At 49.6% G+C, this 19,704-nt stretch overlaps 1 protein-coding gene across 3 annotated transcripts in view; it reads right to left on the bottom strand.

Annotated features, from left to right (window-relative positions):
* LOC137485566 (S-adenosyl-L-methionine-dependent tRNA 4-demethylwyosine synthase TYW1-like) overlaps positions 1 to 19,704 on the bottom strand; it is a 100,861-nt gene that overhangs the window by 77,118 nt on the left and 4,039 nt on the right. For all 3 annotated transcript variants that reach the window (XM_068210105.1, XM_068210104.1, XM_068210106.1), the window contains exons 5-7: positions 19,375 to 19,656; positions 18,394 to 18,501; positions 7,447 to 7,534 (exon numbers count right to left, since the gene is read on the bottom strand). In XM_068210105.1, coding sequence (XP_068066206.1) covers positions 7,447 to 7,534; positions 18,394 to 18,501; positions 19,375 to 19,656 — 478 coding nt within the window. The remainder of the gene's footprint in view (positions 1 to 7,446; positions 7,535 to 18,393; positions 18,502 to 19,374; positions 19,657 to 19,704) is intronic.

Below are 19,704 nucleotides of genomic sequence, written 5' to 3'. Positions count from 1 at the left end.
TGTGAGCCCCCCTTAATTTCAAATTTGTAACAACTCAGAGGGAGGGGGTCTGCTTTTTTTTTTTTTTTTTTTTTTTTCAGGGGAGGCTCCTGCCTTCCTTAGCAGACACCTGTCTTTCCAAACCATGACACTCTGGGAGCTGGGAAAGCCACCCTGAGGCCTCACTGTGCCTCCAAACTCTGCCGGCTGTCACAGGACTGCCCTGAGAGCAGCAAAGTCCAGCTGCCACCGCTGCGTGGAGCTATCCAGCACTCTCCTGCAATAAAACCACTGCTTTGAGGCAGGGATTATCTGCTAGAGCTGCAGCTCAGGGCAGTCTCACACTAGCAGAAGTTTTACAGGGAAAACATTCCCAATTTCCTGCGGTTCTGAAGGACTGCAGTTTAACAGGGCCAGAGCTGAAGGTCAGTGACAGCAGGATCCATCCCCACCACCTGTAAGGACCATTTTCCACATTGAAACACAACTGCTGTGCTTGAGTCGCCACCCAGACAAAGAATACTTGAAAATTAATAATAACAATAACAAGAAAAAATGCCCTTAGTGAGGCACCTGTTCAGCTTGTATCAGTATTTTATACAAATCTAGAAAGGAGGAGACGCTGGGAAGTGGAATTCTTCAGATTGCCCAAGCTTGACAAGAGACACCTCCAGGTTCATTCCTAGAACTGCTCAACATTGAAGAAATTCTTACCAGGTCCATCAAGACCTATTTTGGATTGTCTCTTTGTTTGAAAAAATGCTCTTAAAAAATACAAAGGCTCATGATTTGGGAAGGATTGCTCCCATGAGCTGAAAGTAGGAGTGGGACAGAAGCAGGGATCGCAGGACTGTCCCTTGTTAGCACAAACCCTGTCCCTCCCAAAGGCATGGGAGGTTTGGCCTCCCAGCTGCCTCAGATCCCTGTCACTGTACACAACACGAACATCTTGAACACTTTCATACAGAGTAAAAGCCCCCTGGGGGCAGTGAAAGGGATTCAGCTGCTGCACAGACAACCCAAAGCCAACCTAGAGCCAGGGAAATGAGACTGGCACAGTTCAGGGGTGGGAATGCCAGAAGTTACCACAAATTCCAGTCTCCACAGCTGATCACAAGAGACCTCCAGGATTCTCAAAACCTGGCGTTTCCCTTTGACTCAGATGTCTCTTTTAATCCAAGAGCAGCTTTCCCTCTGCAGCACAGGAATATAAAACCTCCCACAGCCAAAGGCAACCATTTCCTGTCCAATGATGCCTTTGCCAGAAACAGCCTCAGAGACCACTAACACTCCCACCTGTATCAACACACAGAGAAAACACAGCAGAGCCTTCTGAATCTGGCCCCTTTGTCCAAAAGCACCACCAAGGCAGAGCATTCCCAGAAAGGGATCATGGACTGGATTGGGATGGAAGGGACCTCAAAGATCAATCAAACCAACTGGTGATTCAGCCATTCCCATGGGAATGGCTCCCACTGCCAGAGGGCAGGGATGGATGGGATCTTGGGAAGGAATTGTTCCCTAGGAGGGTGGGCAGGACCTGGCACAGGGTGCCCAGAGCAGCTGGGGCTGCCCCTGGATCCCTGGCAGTGCCGAAGGTCAGGCTGGACGTTGGGGCTTGGGGCATTCTGGGACAGTGGAAGGTGTCCCTGCCCATGGAAGGGGTGGGATGAGATGAGCTTTAAGGTCCTTTCCAACCAAAACCAGTCTGGGATTCTGCAATTCTTTATTCACAGAAAAACTCAAGAAATCTGCAAGCACTTAGCGTTTTTAAGAGCTGTACCTCAGGGTCAGCTTTTGCTGAAGTCTGGAATGAGAGGTTCCACCTGCACAAGTCTCCTCCTGAAGCACCCAGAACACACCCAAAAGGTAACAGACAGAACTGCTGACTGCTATGAGCTGCATCTCTTTTCTGTTCTGTTTTCCTGAGACACTTTTCAGTCATTCAGGGCACATTCCCTTCTCCACATTTCCATTTGCCCGAACTGTCCCCTTGTGTGGGGCGAGTGTCACATTACAAAGAAAGGAGAGCAGATTTTATCCTTGCCTGAACATATCCTGTACTTTGTTGCAGCTTAGACTTAATTTCAAAGCCCAATACTCTCCAAAACCCTGCCAAAACCTAAAACAAATCAAAAAAGGATGCACTTCAAATATAAATGTGTTTATTTTTATTTTCCTCTTTGTTATACATGGGGTTATTCTACCAGCTCTGGTAACACATGAGAGAAGAATCAGACCCCTAAATGTGATTTATCCATCTCCTCTGCTCCTGCTCAGGTGCTGCAGTTGTGCCAGCACATCAGAATTGCAGTCAGCTTTCCACCAGCTCCTGGCAGCTCTCACACAGTGGGGCTTAAGCATCTCCTGCTACCTGGACTCCTTCCTTTTACCTGTGTGTTTGCCCTTTATTTACTGACATTTCCTAAAGAATTGATCTCTGTGCCTGGGTATGGTCACTGTATTTATTCTGTTCACCACGAGGAATTTGTTATCTAGCAAAGTAATTTTTAATCTGCCCACAGCCGGTATTTAATTTCTGTGGCACGTTCTGGGGACTGCACCATTGTCACCAATACCAGAGCCAGCTGTGGGCTGCTAGTGCCACCTGGAGTTAAACAGCTCCTCCCAAAGCCTGCCAGATCCCAAACTCTGGAGCACAGAGCCTGCAAAACACCCAGCCAGCAGCACAGGACATTTCAGAGGCTCAGCACAAAGAGCCAGGCTGAGCTGGGCACAAGAGCTGCAGGAACTGGGAACCTTGGCTCAAGAAGGCCCAGCAGAAGCCACCACAGCTTTTAAAAACCTCAACTCCAGGTTGGTAAGCACTTGAAAAGCCCAGTCTTTGGCATTTTTCTGAAGTCAGCCTCTTGCCTGCCTTTCCCCTCTAAAAGCCACAGGCCAAAGCACAGCTTTAGCTGCAGCACAAAGTCAGAGCGGACAGTTTAAGTGGCTGCTGAAGCCCAGACTATTTCTTAATGCACCACTTGTCTTTGGAGACAAGTAAAATAGAGGTGTCCTGGGCACCCTGGGGCTAAATTGTAGCCTTCCTTAACCAGTAAGGACAGAACCAACAGGATTGCAGCAAAACTATCCTTGTGGGACAGAATAATTTATCCAATGTCAGCAGGGTCAGCCTTTGGCATCATTAACCCATTCCCAGTGTGCTGCCAGACAGGGAGAGCAGGGATTTGTTTGGCTCTGTTACAGCAGGAGAGAGCAAAGCAAAGAGCATGGCAGAAACACAGTGTGAGCAGCTTGAGAAATCATGGAATGGTCTGACCTGAAGGGACCTAAGCCCATCCAGTGCCACCCCTGCCATGGCAGGGACACCTCCCACTGTCCCAGGCTGCTCCAAGCCCCAGTGTCCAGCCTGGCCTTGGGCACTGCCAGGGATCCAGGGGCAGCCACAGCTGCTCTGGGAACTCTATTCCAGGGCCTCCCCACCCTCCCAGGGAACAATTCCCTCCCAATATCCCATCTAGCCTGTCCTCTGGCAGTGGGAAACCACTCCCCATTGGAGCCTCCTCAGCAAACACTCAGCTCTCAGGGTTTTGGGCTCACTGCTCCTGTTCCATTCCTGCCCTGTTGAAGGAAGTGCATCAGAGCTGACCTGGTGCTGCTGAACAACCCTGTGACATGACAGGGCTGATAGAGGTGGCTGGCACTGAGACACATCATGTCTGAGCTCCAAATAGCTCAGGCAGGCAATGAACAATCCCTCTCCCAGCTGCCAGCATCCAGCAGGACGTGGTTGGCTTCAGTCAGACCATCAGCGTCAATAAAACATTTGGCAAATCCAGGAGCAGCTGTGACTAATGATGCCACCAACCCCAGCAGAGCACAAAGTCATGGTCAGCCCCTGAGTCATGAACAGCCTGACTGGAAGGGACCACAGGCGTCATCCAGTGCAGCCCCTGGCCCTGCACAGACACCCCAACAACCCTGTCTTGTGTATTCCAGGAGCTCAGGCAGCCTCGGGGCCGTGCCCAGGCCCTGGGGAGCCTGGGCAGTGCCCAGCACCCTCTGGGGGAAGAACCTTTCCCCAAAATCCAACCTGACCCTCTCCTGCCACACAGAAGAGTGTTTTGGGTTTTTGTTTGTTTTACACAAAAAGAAAACCCCTCTGTGTTTTTCTACTTTCTTCCTTCCTAATGAAACAGCAGCTCGAGACTCCCTCACCAAGGATTTAAATGTACTTCCTGAGAAATCAGGAACACTGGAAAGGCTCACGAGTCCATCACCCTATACAAAATCCTCCTGGCACTCAGACCAAGCAAAAGCAACTTTCAGCCCAAAAGGGATTGTGTGAAAAATTTACAAGCACCCGCAAAAAGCAAATGTGAAATTGGGCTGTATTGACCAAGCACCACAGGAAATGTGAACATGGAAAGCTTGTTTCTATTTTCAGTTTATTTAATTTCTTTCTGGCTACCTGGACACACAGAATGACTGAAGCACTACCAGGAGCTCTGCAAACCCTACCAACAACCACTGCCAGCCTCTCCCCACTGCACTGGCACTCACCAAAGCCTCAGAGCTGTGCTGCTGTTTCAGGTGGAGCTGGGCACTGATGGAAATGGAATTGGAATTGTGTTGCCTCTGGCTGGGACTTTCAAAAGCAGTTCTTGCTGAGTACCTGTTATCAAGGTAACTGCAAGCAGGCAGCTCCAAAGGTTCATACCACCACAACCCAGTGGGGAGGCTAAATTTAGCCAATATTCAATGCCAGGGCTAAAATAAAAACCTCTGCTTAAGCACTGTTCCCTTTACCTCGAGGAAGGTAAATTGCTTTGAAGGTGAACCCACAGTGAATCCATGGTCTGAGGAGATGCTGCTCCAAGGAAAACCTCTTGTTATGCAACTGCAGTATCAAAGAACAGCTCTTCCTGAACCACTAATACTCATTTTCATTCTCTTGGGCTAATTATGACCTCAGGGATACTCTTGAAAAGACACTGAGCCTACATCCAAAGAAACCAGTTGGTGCAAAGTAAATGAGATGATCTTTTGACTACACTGCACTTGTTATTTTAGGGGGAATGATGCTGAGGAAAGAAGGGAATTGTTTTATTTTTGTAGCCACAAAAGCTTTCCTGGTGTGTTATTTACAGGAAAAAATGCTATATGACATAAAAAAAACCCCACAATGCAGCTTCTCTTTTTCACAGCTTAGTGACCACTGAAGGATTTGGTGAGCAGCAGAGGAGGAAGAGCTGGGAGAGGCAGCTGGGCTGTGAGGACACAACAGTTAAGAGTCTTTGAAAGGGCAGATTTATGTAAGCAGATCCTACCAGTGGCTCCAATACTGGCACTACCATCAGCACTGTAGGAAGGGAAAATGTGGACCCACTTGTCTGGATAACAAATTCCTGTCCCTGGAGTGTCACAAGGAAAATTAGAGCTCTGTGGGGAGCCTTCTTTGAGTCAAAAGAATTACAGTAGGAAGGTGACCCTCCAGCACTGCTTTATTTTCCAAATGGCCACTTGGTACAAAAGCACAGTTCCATTCACACCCAAACCCAAACGAGGAGGGACGGGTGAGACTGAGCCAAGGGGAAATGCTCCAACCACCACACAGAGCTCAGGGCCAGCACAGAGCACTGCTTTCTTTAGTAAAAACTAAATATATGAATAAATTAAAACAAAAGGCTGCCACCTTAAACACAAAACCAAATAAAATATAAATAAAATGCAGTCAAATGCATGACAAACAAAACCAAAGTAACTGCCACCACAGCACGGCCTTCAGGAGTGAGGCTGAAAAGATGGACTGGTCCAAGGCCTGCACTGGCCCCAGCCAGCAGCAGCTCCCTGAGAGCCATGAGACAGCAACGTCTCTGCCACTCCTTGCTGAGCCCTTGGGTCACTCCTCACACTTTGCTTCCCAGCTGTGCCAAGGCTGATGCCAACCCAGTGACCAAAGCTGGCAGCCACAGGCTGGGCAGAACACTCTGGGCACTGCAAAGCTCAGGCCAAAGAGCAGCTGAGCCCTGGGGACAGCAGGGCTGGGCTGCACAGCTGGACTGGCCCAGGACATGCCAGGACTCCAGAGCTCAGCCCTCAGTGATGCAGGGGCATTCTCAGGAGCTTCAAGAGAGAAACCCAGGGCAGCCCCGTCCCTAGAAGTGCTGAATAAATGTGAGGATGTGGCTCTTGAGGTCACGGCTTAGTGCTGAACATGGGGGTGATGTTGTGTTGGTGGTTGAACTTGATGATCTTAAAGAACTTTTGCAACCTTAACAATGCCATTATCACACTGATTTAGCAGCAAAGCAAGCATGCTCCACCCCAAGAGAGAAAAGAAACCAGATTAAACTCCCTTCAGTCTCCATGTGAGCAGCAAAAGGAAGCTCACATCAGCCTCCTCCTGGCTCTGCCACTCCCAGCTGAGGCTCCTGAACTGCAAGGCTCAGTCTGGCCCTTTGTTTTAAAAAAAGACATGAAATCCACTCCAACTGCTCTCATTGGACAGCTGCTGATCTAAACATCTAGTGGATGGTTAAAATTAGTTTAAAATACTTCCTTTTCTGGAAACAGTCTTTCAGAACAAATCAGAGTTTGAAACTGAGATAAAAGCAAGGGACTAAGTTGCAAAACAGATGAAAAGCTGATCTTTAAATATTCCCTGACAAACCTACACTGTGGGAGCTGAAGAGTATGGGACCATGGGCACATCTCTCAACCTGCCCCAGCAGGTACCTCAAACTCTGGGAGCTCCAGGCACTGCATGAGGAGCTGCCCAGGAGCCAGGAGAGTGTCCTGGGGACCAGGAGGGCCACTGGGATGCTGGGGGCATCAGGAAGAGCATTCCCAGCAAGTCAGGGAGTGATCCTGCCCCTCTTCTCAGCCCAGGTGAGGCACCTCTGCAGGGCTGTGCCCAATTCTGGGCTCCACAGCTCAAGAAAGACCAGGAGCTACTGGAGAGGGTCTAGTGGAGGCCACAAGGATGATTTGGGGTCTGGAGCATCTCCCTGGTCAGGAGATACTGTGGGAGCTGGGCCTGGTCAGTCTGGAGAAGGGAAGGCTGAGAGGAATCCCATCAATCCATAAAATATCCCCTGGGGTATCAGAGGATTGTGCCAGGCTCTGTTCAGTGGTGCCAGTGACAGGATGAGGGGCAACAGCCATGAACCAAACCACAACAAATTCCATCTCCACCTGAGGAAGAACCTCTTCCCACAGAGTGCAGAGCTCTGAACAGCTGCCCAGGGCAGGCTGGAGTCTCCCTCTATGGCCACATCCCAAACCCCCTGGGTCACATTCTGTGTCACTTCCTCTGGGGGACCCTGCTGTTGGACTGGGTGATCTCCAGAGGCCCTTCCAGCCCCAGCAATTCCGTGTGTCCTGTCCTGTGTGCGGGTCAGGCCTGCCACGAGGGCCCAGGGCAGCCCCTCACCCACTGCTCTGCTCAAAGCCAGCTCCAAGGCTCTGAGCTGTGTCCCAGCTGCTCTGGCAGAGCCTCACCTTGTTTAGTGAGAGCCTCCCTCAGGGCCGGGGTGATCATCTCTCTCCTCTCAACTCCAGCAGCTCCTTCCTGCAGCTCCTGCTCTCTCTGTTGGAAGAATTACAGGGAATTACAGCCAGTTAGAGCCAGGCCTCACCTCAAACACTGGGGCACAGCCACACACTTGCTGGACTGAACCGAGCCAAGTGCCACACAGCAATTCCTCTAATCCTGCATCTCATCCCTCTTCCCAGCAGTGATTTAGGACACTAAACTGGAAAAGGAATACCCCCTAGAACACCAGATTTGTCCCACTGACACAGCAATAAAATCTCCAAGGATATTTTAACAACCAGGGTGTGAAATCTCATCCAAGAGCAACGCCAGGTTTTAAGCCCCAGTGTTTCATGAGTGCACAATAACCAAACCAGTGTGTGCCTGGAGTGCCACTGCTTGGGAGAGCTCAGGGAGCACTCCCAGGAGTTCACAGAGCAGAGGAGCCCTGGAGCAGCAGCCACCTGCACCACCAAAATTCAGCCACAGCAAAGGCCTGCAGGAAAAGGCTGCTCCCCCTGCCCACAGCCCCGTCCAGCAGCAGCCCATGGAAGTCTGGCTTCCAGATGCTTCCACACACAGCTAAGCCCTGGGCAGGAGTTCCAGATATTGGGATAAAGTCACAGGCAGGAGAAGCAAACCCTGGCACGTAACAAGTGGTGACTCCCCTGCTGTGTGAGTGTCACTGCTGAGACTTTATGGGTATTTATTGTTTCATGTCTGCACAAAGAAGCATCAAAGTGGAAATAATTACTTGGATATTTCATGCAACTTGTAATCTGTCAGTCCTTTATGGCTTTTATTGAAGGAGTTATGGATAAACAACACAAACCAGGAGAGGACATTTTGTCTTGACAACACTGAGGCTATTTCACATCCAAGCCTCTTTTGTGCCAAAACCATGGAAAAGTTAATGGAAATGCTTTCAGTTTGAGTCTCCTCACCAACTGTCAGCATCACTAAGGAAACCAGTGCTCCTGACTCGCCAAACTGCTCTTCATAAACAGGGAGAGGAGTCTGGCTGCTCCTGCACATAAACAGACTGCTTCTGTACCTGAGCAACAGCTCAGAAAATAAAAGGTGCCTCCAAAGAAAAATAAATTCGAATATTAAAACCCACCCACACAGAAGTTCAAGGACAAAACAGAGCTCCTAATAAACACTTGAGAAGGAAATAGGAGAGTAAAACATTTAGTGACAGAGATTATTACCTTCCCTACTCATTTTGGATAAAACTGCCCACAGCCTCAGGGATGTTGTTCAGAAATGTATTTTTCAACAACCAGTACAACAACATGGTCCTTTCTGAAGGAGAAAGCTGTATCCACCGTCTACTTCCTTCCATTCAGCTTGCTGAGCCTTTAGGCAGGACTTCACTGGTTTCTCTCTCACATCAAAACTCCCCCAGAAGCTTACATCTAATAACTAATTGCCATTTAGTGGGTTTTAAAGCTCATTTCTTGAGCCTTGATCTTAATTTATCAGCAAGACTCTTCAACAGTAAAATATTAATATTGCTGGGAAAGCTTCATGCATAAGAAAGGAAGGAGATAATAGATAAAAAACTTCATCTTCCAAGTGCTAAATAAAGAGCTTGTCCTGCCATGAGCCATCACTTAACCCAGCCCTCACGCCAGGCCCTACCTTAGCACAGACTGAGACCTGGGCAGGGCTTCCTTCCTCTTTAGGGCCCCTTTCCACCCAAATCACTCCCTGATCCTGTGATCTGGGAGCCCCTCAAAGTCCTGAGCAGGATTTAAATCTCCTGGCCTGTGCTTTACCATCTCAGGCCATGTCAATCCTCCCAGAAGAGCTAACTCTCCACTATGGAGCACATCCTAATATTAAAAATGCAGTCATTGAATTAATTACAAATGAGAGACCCCATCCAAGAAAGTCTCTAAACACAAAGTCCTTCTGCATAAAAAACATTTGCATTTCTACCTGCCTGTCACTGCAGCACCTGAGAAAACACTTCAGTAGAACAACATCCAATTCCTACCCGACAGGGCAGAAATACAGTTCAATTATCATTTTCCCCTCACAGGGAGGATCACAATTCTCCCTGCCCACACCCTGATGTGAGAGCCCATAAACAAAACCATGGTTTGTTTTTCCCTGTCCTGCAATACCTGACCTGTTCACTTTGGCAGGGCATTGGCTGCACATACTCCTGGTGGGAGATGGAATTCACTGCACAGGGATTTTCACTTATTTGCTTAATAAACCTTTCAGATCTGTTATTGAGGGTTGGACAGGAGGGGGAAAAAAGTTAACTTTGCCCAGAGGAAACTTCTCCAGTTGTGGTGATTTAGTACAAAGCCCTGCAGTAAATCCAAGGCAAATCACTGTCTTTCCATAATAAATCAAGCAAGCAGTGACAAAAGCCAGCTTTTCAGGCCCATGAAATACTTCACTGCCAAAAACTGGAGGTGCAGCTCACAAAGGAGTGGGCTCAGAGATGAGGAAAACCTCTGGATACACCCCGATTCCTTGGAAGGCTCAGCACAGCTCTGCTGCAGGCTGGAGGGGTTTGGTAGTGGATAAAGGCAGCTGTACCTCTGCACCCTTCCCTTTCCCTCTCACACAGGCAGCACATTCCCAAGGTAAGGAAAACAGGAGCCCCTGACACAAGTGAGGGCCTCAGCATTCCCTGCCCCAGGACAAATCCCAGTGGCAGCGTTTCAAAGCGCTTCCTCCAAATCTGCTTTCCAAACTCAGCCCCAGCCACCCCCAAAGGTGGCCACCAGGATGTGCTACTGTCACTTGTCCTCTCTGCAGTGCCCTCTCCAGGATGGCCAGGTGCCCGACAGCTCCCTGTTTCCCACTTTATCCATCAAACACTCTTCAAAGTGATCGTGCAGGGGGGAGAAAAATAAAAAAGACACTGAAACTCTCACAGAGAGGCTGAGAAAGCTGGGGCTGTTCAGACTCAGGAAGAGGAGCTTGTGTGGAGACCTCAGAGCACCTGCCATGGTCTGGAGGGGCTACAGGACCCTGCATCAGGAACTGGAGTGACAGAACAAGGAATAACAGGTTCAATCTGACAGAGGGGAAACTATGGTTCAATATTAAGAAGAAATTCTTTCCTGTGAGGGTGGGCAGGCCCTGGCACGGGGTGCCCAGAGCAGCTGTGGCTGCCCCTGGATCCCTGGCAGTGCCCAAGGCCAGGCTGGATGGGGTTTGGAGCAGCCTGGGACAGTGGAAGGTGCCCCTGCCCATAGAACAAGATGAGCTTTAAGGTCCCTTCAAATCCAAACTATTCTATGATTCTCTAAATTAACTGCATTTAGCACTTTTAGCCTCATGGCTCTATTTACCAATGTGCCATGGCAGGGGAAAAAAAGCTCCCCTAAAAGATTTTACTTTCAGAAAAAAATTTACACTCAATTATGAGTCAACTCCTTTCCTGCCTAACCTCTCAGTGGCCAGACAAAGGGAAGCCCTGGCCTTGCCATGATTTACAGCCTCATCCGTCTACAAGCTCCAGGATCTTTTCCCAGATGAAAAGCACAAGCATTAAGCAAAAAGGAACATACCAGGGCTGGAGCCAGCACTAACAGAACAGCACTGGCCAGGCTGTCAGAAAAAGCTGCCTGGCAGCAAGAAGGATTAGCAACACTTGCCCAGGAGCTGGGGAATGAACTATTAAAGTTCATGAATTACACGAATGAGAGTTAAACTTCACGGAGCAGAGCTCTGGAAGCAATGCCCCAGGGGCAGCAGGACAGCCAGACATGCTGGCAGTTCCTCCCCTCCTCAGGCAGGGGCACCAGAGACAGGAACCACGTGGGGATCTGGGGAGCTAGCGGGACCCCAGGCTGCCCATAGGAATGGCACTCCTTTCCTTACAGAACAACCTTCCTGGAGGGCTGAAATACATGGGAAAACAGGGATAGGGAGCCCACTCCACAAAGACACCCCTAAACACAAGCACAGGAGCAGAGGGTGCACTCTGGGGACCATCCTCCTGCAGGAACACAGCTGTGACTGTCACAATTCAGCTGTGACAGGCAGAGACAGAGCTGCAATTTGCTGAGCCCAGGGAAGAACACCCTGTCAATCCCACAGCACCCTGGCCCTCGCTGCTGTCAGTCACCAGCAGAGACAGCCTGGAGCTCCTGCAGCAGAGAGGAGAACTGAGAACTCAGAGTGAGCGAGCTGTGAACCAGCTAACAGCCCAACAGACAGCAAATCTTATTAAAAACAGCTGCCAGAGTCTACACAATCACAGGCTACACACCCACCCCAGCACTGCCCAGTGACGCACAAAGAGCTGAGAACAGCAAAGGAGTGAGAAGGGAACGGGGCAATGAAGTACCTGGCCATGACTGAAACTTCAGCTGCCTGGGGCACAAGGGAAAATTGGGGCAGGTGCTCTCAAAAAGTGGCCCTAAAGTCACAGAATCCCAGAATAGATCAGAAGGGACCCTAAAGCTCACCCTGTATGGCAGGGACACCTCCCACTGTCCCAGGCTGTGCCAAGCCCTGTCCAGCCTGGCCTTGGGCACTGCCAGGGATCCAGGGGCAGCCACAGCTGCTCTGGGCACCCTGTGCCAGGGCCTGCCCACCCTCCTAGGGAACAATTCCTTCCCAATACCCCATCCATCCCCGCCCTCTGGCAGTGGGGAGCCATTCTCCATGTCCTGACATTCCATCCTCCTTGTAGGTTCCCTTCAAAATGGGGAAAGCCCCTGAGAAGTTCTGACTGATACCAAATAACAAACAAAGCAAAACAAACAAACAAACAAAAAACCACAAAAAAACCCACCCCAAATTCAGAAACAGGACTTTTCTCTCCCAAAGTAGAAACCCCTGTGAATTTTAAATAAGGAGATGGAATTCCCATCTCCCTCCCTATGATGTAGGATACAGAAGGTCCCTGGTGTTATCCTGAGGCAGCAGCTCCCAGCTCCCACCTAAACAAAGGAAAACAGACCTGCTGCTTCATCCTCATGGAGGGAATTTTCCATTTCCTTTTGTCTGAAAAGTCAGTGCTGAGATTTCTGGACATTTACAGCATTTTAATCCCAAACTCCTGCAGACAAGCAGTGACAGGAGCTTATGCTGCCATCCAAGTGCATCAGCCTGAAAGGGCACTGAGCATCTTCCATGAAATGCAGAGGCAAAAATGATCCCACCAACGTCATTTTCTTGTAGATTCAACATCAGCCCAAGTCCTCAAGGACAAGACACCTCCCAGGTCACAACTTTCCAATGTATCTGCAGGGCTGCACGGGGGGGTTCAGAGTGCTGCACTGAGCTCCAGCAGCACTGCTCTGCTGTAGGGCAACTTTTACAAGGTGCTGCTGAAGCACAGCTCCAACTCACACACTGCTGAGGGACCCTGCCAGCGTTTGTTTGATTTGGGAGATTTCCTTGGACAAGCCACAATGAAGACTGATTTTGAAAGGCACCAAAGGAGTCAAAACTAACAATGTGTCTGTGCCCAGCCAAAAGGGACTGCTTATACTTGAAAACTGAGCCATAGTTTCACATTTTCTTTCTTCTGTGCTACAAAAATCCCAACTGAAGCCCAGTAAACACAGTTAACAAGTGTCCCAAATGTCCAAATTCAAACTGGGAAGATTTTCCATTCAGTCTCTTCTGCTCTCTCACACAGAACAGGCAGCAAACATCCTTCCACACTCTTGCCATCTTCTGCAGATTCTTTTTGAAATGGCTCTGTAAAGACTTCTCCACTCCTGTCCTTTCCATGAGTTCAGGACTAAAATAACATTTAATTTCAACAGCAGTTTTTCAAGTGGTCAAAAAAACACAGAACCCTGGAATGGTTTGGGTTTGAAGGGACATCAAAGCCCATCCAGTGCCACCCCTGCCATCGCAGGGACACCTTCCACTGTCTCAGGCTGCTCCAAGCCCCATCCAGCCTGGCCCTGGGCACTGCCAGGGATCCAGGGGCAGCCACAGCTGCTCTGGGCACCCTGTGCCAGGGCCTGCCCACCCTCCCAGGGAAGAATTCCTTCCCAGTATCCCATCCATCCCTGCCCTCTGGCAGTGGGAGCCATTCCCTGTGTCTTGTCCCTCCATCCCGTGTCCCCAGTCCCTCTCCAGCTCTCCTGGAGCCCCTTTAGGCCCTGGAAGGAGCTCTGAGCTCTCCCTGGAGCCTTCTCCTCTGCAGGTGAGCACCCCCAGCTCTCTCCACCTGGCTCCAGAGCAGAGAGGCTCTGCTGCACTGATTTGTAAAATTTCGGGAAGTCTGCTCAAATCTGTCATTAGAAAAGCAAGAAACTTAAAAAATGCACAGCAAAGAGAAAACCACCTGAGAAATGGAGCACAAAGTTGGTGAGAAATGGTGAGCAGGAGGGCTGGGCTGCTGCAGGGTCAGTCCTGACTATCTCCACCAAAGGACATGGTCAGGAAAAGGCTGCAAATAAACACTCAGAGCTCTCAAATACCTTTACCAAGGAAGTCACTGCCACGCCACATGCTAGAGACTGCAGACTGCACATCCAGACACAGGTTACATTAACCTGTTATGTAACCTGTGTTACATATTTATTTTGGGTGGGTTTTCTCTGCCTTTTGGGGGGGTTATTTTGGGGGGGTTTTCTATGCCTTTTATCACTCACAAGCCTTACTCAGAAAATGCCTCAAGAGCTCTTGTAATTTTGTTTAGCAATTGTAATCCTTTCCATTAGTCAGGGTTTAGAGAAAAAAGATTTGAACCCAGGAAAGGAGAAGGGTAAAGTGTCCCTATGGCAAATCCTGCTGTTAATGACAAAAGTAGTCCCCAAGAAGTTAAATTTAATTTCTTAAAGCTCATTTTAAAATGTAGACTCACATTGTATTCTGAACCAGAGTAGCACAGGTCAGAATCTGGCCCAGAGCAGCTGCTGCAGATAAGGGCACATTTTCCATAAAGGAATCCTTCACCCATTAAAAGCTGAAGCTTTTGGAGCTGTCCACATCTGTTTTAACTGGAAGTTACATATTCAAGTTTTGTTCCATTTGGTTAACATATCACTGACTATTCTTTCCTCCTTTAAAAAGTTCCTAGCTGTAGCACAAAGTTGCACATGACCCTTGGTCTGTAAACCTTAGGCCTTAAATACCACACTGCCCACTGCCCCACTCCAAACAAACCCAGCTTCCTTAAGAGTTCCTTCACCCAGGGCCTGCAAGGTTTGGGCTTCCACAGCAGCCCCAGGCTCCAAGGGCTCCCAGGAAATGCTGGAAGGGGTGGGATTTACAATGGCTAACCCAGGGTGACTTTTCAAGAACCAGTGCCAGAGGGGCCCAGGCACACAGAGGGACACAAACCAAACACTCTGGGGCAGGGTTTGGTTCCTGGAAACTCTCAATGTGTTCCTATCAACCCCTCTCTCTTTATATTGCAAACAGCCTGTCAGCATCATTACACTGCTTTTTGTAGAAAATATGAGCCTTAATCTCAAAATTGCATCAACAAATATGCTCATTTGATTGCTTCCAAACCCATCAAACAAGGAATCAGGACATTATTATTGCTATTACTCATGCCTGAAGTTTAGAAATGTGAAGGTTAATAAAGTCATTCCATTCCCTGGGAATGAGTGCAGATGGATCTGTCCTTTCAGCTGATCTCCCAGCTGGGGGAGATAATCCACACTAAGAACTGGTGAGGCTGTGATTAATGCCACCTTGCAGGCCACAAACACCATCAGAGTTCAATTTCCCTGACAAATCCACATCAAAGGAGGCACCCTGGAGGAAAGGCAAAGTGTGCCACAACTACAAAACTCCAAAGTCTACCTTGTTCTTAAATGCATTAAAAGCCATCAGCACCTATTATGAGATTTGGTAATCTCATGTGGAATTTGCTGTTGGATCAGCTACCAGTTAATATACTTGAATATATTACCAATGTCTACCCAACCTTGCGTCAGTTTGGGCTCAGACTCAGTGTGCAGAGGACACCATCACCATGAACTGTGTAACTTCACACTCAGCAGCCCTTCAAAAATCCATCTCTAACTCAGTCTGTAACAGCTATAATTCAACCTGGCAGAGAGGTTCTGGCATTCCCCTGGAACTCCTGAATCCATCTGCCTGGTCCAAGTGGCTGCAGGAATCCAGTACCTGCTTCAAGCCCTTTGACAATACTTTACAAACCTGCAGAATATGGGGGGGAAAGCTGTAAGACAATCTCAGCCTTGATTTCCATCAAGGCAAACAACAAAAGACAGATGCAAAATTAAATTAAGATGACCAGCAGAGATGTGAGCAAGGATTTATTAGATCCCTCCACAGCCTCACTCTGCCATCCCAGAAAAGACAGGACAATAAGGAATTCTGACTATCTGTGCCTGCACAGCTGCCTTACCTGCTAGAAAGTCTCACAAGAGCCCATCCATGCAGAAGAGATGAAAGCTGGACCCAAAACCATTTCAAATTAATTACAGTGCACAAGGCAGAACCTGCTGTTCCACATCCCACAGGCAGAGGGGTGAATACCCAACAATAACACCCATAGAACTCCTGCTGGAGACTGTCAGGCACATTCCTGACCCAAGGAACTCTGAGGAGGAAAAGCTGTCTGTGACATAACCCTGAAGATATCCAAGTTTCTCTCAAGACTTGCTCACCTGTGTGAGAGCAGTTCAGATCCCAAAGCCCAGAGCACTTGGCTGTGTGGACAAGGAGTTCCAGAGGACAACAGGTTAAGTCAGGGAAAACAACAGTGTCACACCCATTTTACACAGTTCAGCATTCCATGAGAGGGAAAATGGGTAAAATGGCCAAAGGCAGAACAACTCACCTGGTACAGGAAAACTCAGTGCAGACTCAGAGCCTAGAAAGGGGACAGGACTTCAACAGAGGCGCCCTTATGCACACTCAGAGTGAGCTCTCAGGCCCACACCAACACTTTCCCCCTCAGGATTTGATCCTCTGCAGAAGGGCAGTGTTCAGCTCTCACAGCAGAACAGCACTGGACAGCTCCTCCAAGGAAAAGGCTCAAAGGATCAACACCTGCAGGTTCCAGCTCCAGGTGAGTGTCTGTGCTCAGGCAGCAGCTGCCCCTCTGATCAGGGTGGCACTTGGGACACAGCCACAGCAACATGATCTGCACAGAGTCACAGCTACTGCAGAACAGGAGTACACCCAACACCCAGACCTCTCCCCACTCCAGCAGAGCACCAGGAAGGCTGAGGAGAAAGAAGTTTGGATCCTGCCTCAGCCAAGGCACAGACAGCAGTGAACTTTCCCTGCCTGTACAAACCCACACCACACTGACCTCAGCACTGACTTCTTCCAGTGAACAGCAGAAAGTATGTTATTGCTGTGCTCACATTTTATTTGTAAATTGGCCTGTGATACGTGCTTTTCCTGGGTTACACTGCTCCTCGATCATGACGCTGCTATACTCGTCTGTCAGTCAGGGAAAGCTCAATGCCCAATTCTTCACACGACCGCTGGCTGTCACCACGGCCCGGCAGAGCTGCCGCAGCACCCCGTTCCCTTTTGGCCGCTGACCTCTAGTGGTGAGCGCAGGAGAGAGGAGACAGGAGCACTGCTCATGTTCTCCATGAGGAACTGCAGTCCTTTCTCCCTCCAAAGGGAAGCCAGAAGGTTCCCCAGCCTTCCCTCACGGGCTGCAGTGCACAGGCCGATCCCGGCTCCGGGGCAGAGCCCTCTCACAGCAGCCAGCCTTGCCCTATCACTGGGGCTACTCTCCTCACAGAGCTGGCTACAAACAGCAGCTTTTGATTTACCTCCTTCCCCTCCCTAAGGGGAGGAACGGAGATCCCCGTGCTCCCCTTGTAAGCCCCTGCCCTCCAAGCACACACCCTCCTGTGAGCCACGGCCTGGCTTCAGGTAGCCCAGCAGTGCCACCTCAGCTAAGACCACCGAGGACATTGCAGCATTTTCACAGAGCAGTTTGGATTGGCAGGGACCTGAGACCATCTCATTTCACATCCCTTCCACAGGCAGGGACACTGTCCCAGGCTGCTCCAAAACCCATCCAGCCTGACCTTGGACACTGCCAGGGATCCAGGGGCAGGCACAGCTGCTCTGGGCACCCCGTGCCAGGGCCTCATTTTGGGAAAGAGCTGTGAGAAGCCCCACAGTGCAGATACACCAAAGGTAGGGAAGGTGTAATTACAGAAAGGTTGGTGAGAAGAGCGTGGACAGCAGCTCAGGGGTGCACAATTACAGCACCATGCAAAGGTCACTGAGAGCAAAGGGGGTCAGCAGGTGGGCTCAAAGCACATCACAGGCCACCCCTCCCCACCCTGACCAACAACTGCTCAGCCAGCAAAGACTGGGGAGCACAGCAAGGCCCTGCAGCTGCTCCCTGTCCCTAGTGCTTGGTGTGAGTGAGGCGAGTGTGACACATCCCAGCTTGGACTGAGCACAGTAAAGGGACACCAACAGAACCACTGGGAACAGACCCAGCAAAAGCCTGGGATGGAGCAGGAACTGGGGCTGTGTGACAGGCCCAGTGTCTGAAGCACAGACCTCACCCTAGGGCAGCAGTACCAAGGCAAGGTGCTCTGGCAGCTGGGTGCTCCTGCTGCACCTGCAGCTCTGCCCCTGTCCTCACACCTGCATTTCAGTGACAACCCACAGGCAGTACAGGAACAGGAGCTGTGTTCAGCCACTGCACTGGGAACCTCAGTGCAGTCAGATCCAGTGTGAGCTCTGCAAGTAGATCTTCCCTCAGACTGGAAGTCACAGGTTACCACTGCAGCATTTGCTTGGTGAGCAAGCCACAGAGTCAGTCTGTGACTACACCCAAACACACCTCCAAAGATGTTCTTTTTTGGCGACAGGTTATTCAACAGCTCGTATTTTACTCTCCCTCTAACCAAACCCTATAGATTCAAATCCAGTCAGTTTCATTTTAATCAATCCAGCTGCTCAGTGAACAAGACCTGACCAGTCCATACCCCCTCTAACAGCAGTACCTTTGCTTTCTTCATGTGGCCCATGATATTGCCAAGATCTTCAACATCAATTACAGAATCTGTGCCTCCAGCTTCCTCCTCACTACTGGTTTCAAACAATTCCTCTGCCTGTGGGAGAGAGCAGAGAAAAAAAAAATCAAGAATTTATCTCACTGGTAAATGTAAGACAAGCTAACCAATGCAATGAGCTCTCCTCATCAGTAAAGACCACTCAAAACAAGAAATAGCCTACCAAAACCTGTAGGATGGATAGGGAACCCTGAACCCCTTTAAACCCAAGTGGCTTGCTGACAGCAAGATTTATTCCTCCTGCTCTGCAGCAGCCAGCACTCCCAAACCCAGCCAGAAGAACCACTTACTTTCCTATAAAATTCAACCCAGCAATAACTTCCAACCCACAGTATATGGCTCAAGGGAGGATTAAAGTGCCATAGCAGCTCTCGGTCTTGCACTGGAGGGCAATAGAGAGGATTTCTTAGTCCAAATCTGCAATCAATAAACACTCCAGAAGAGAGAAATGATTACAGGCAGACACACACAAAGGACATATAGGACTTGCTCAGATAACACACCCCAGCTGCCTTTGGAAAAACCTGGGATGGAGGCAGAGCAGCTGAGCTTCACCAGGTTGAAGTGGAAGCAGGTTAATGACTCACAGGGAACTGAAGGGTCCCCTTGGCCTTGGGACATGGTAAAGGCTCTACTGAGAACCCAGCCTGGTTCCCTGGAGCATCTGTCCCCAGCCAGGAGCAAGACTCCCTCATCATACAAATGCCATTGAGCCTGAGTCCATCACTAATTCTTCGGTCCTTCTTTCAGATGGCTCATTCTACTTGTTTTTGCCGTGGGATCTCAGCTCTCTTCTTCCCCTGCTCCAGAACAAGTATCAGGCTCCCACAGCAGCCCTCTGGACTGCAGGAAGAAGTGGAGAAGTCAAACCATGCTCCAAATAAAATAAGGCCTCAAGGATTTTGGCTGTACCTCAGTATTCTCCTGTTCCGACGTCCCATGTTCATGGTCTAAGCTTTCCTTGCTCTGCTTCCCTGAAGATTTGCACTCCCCCTTCTTGCACTTCCCACTGCAGGGCTTCTTTTCCCCTCTGCAGAGTGCCTGGAGCCGAGTCAGGAATTTGTCTTTCCAGGCCTCAAAGTCAGCCTCAATGCTGCCATGCTTGCTCTGGGCCACATTGCTGTCCCCCTCAGCCCGAGTCATGATCCTGCTGGCATTCAGCATCCACAGCCACCTGTCCATCCTCCTTCCAACCTAGGGCAAGAGGAAGGGTTGGAGAGGAAATTAAACCAAGCAGCCAAC

This window comes from Anomalospiza imberbis, chromosome 20, assembly GCF_031753505.1.
Source record: "Anomalospiza imberbis isolate Cuckoo-Finch-1a 21T00152 chromosome 20, ASM3175350v1, whole genome shotgun sequence".
Taxonomy (NCBI): domain Eukaryota; kingdom Metazoa; phylum Chordata; class Aves; order Passeriformes; family Viduidae; genus Anomalospiza; species Anomalospiza imberbis.
This window is presented reverse-complemented; position numbering and strand designations above follow the sequence as displayed.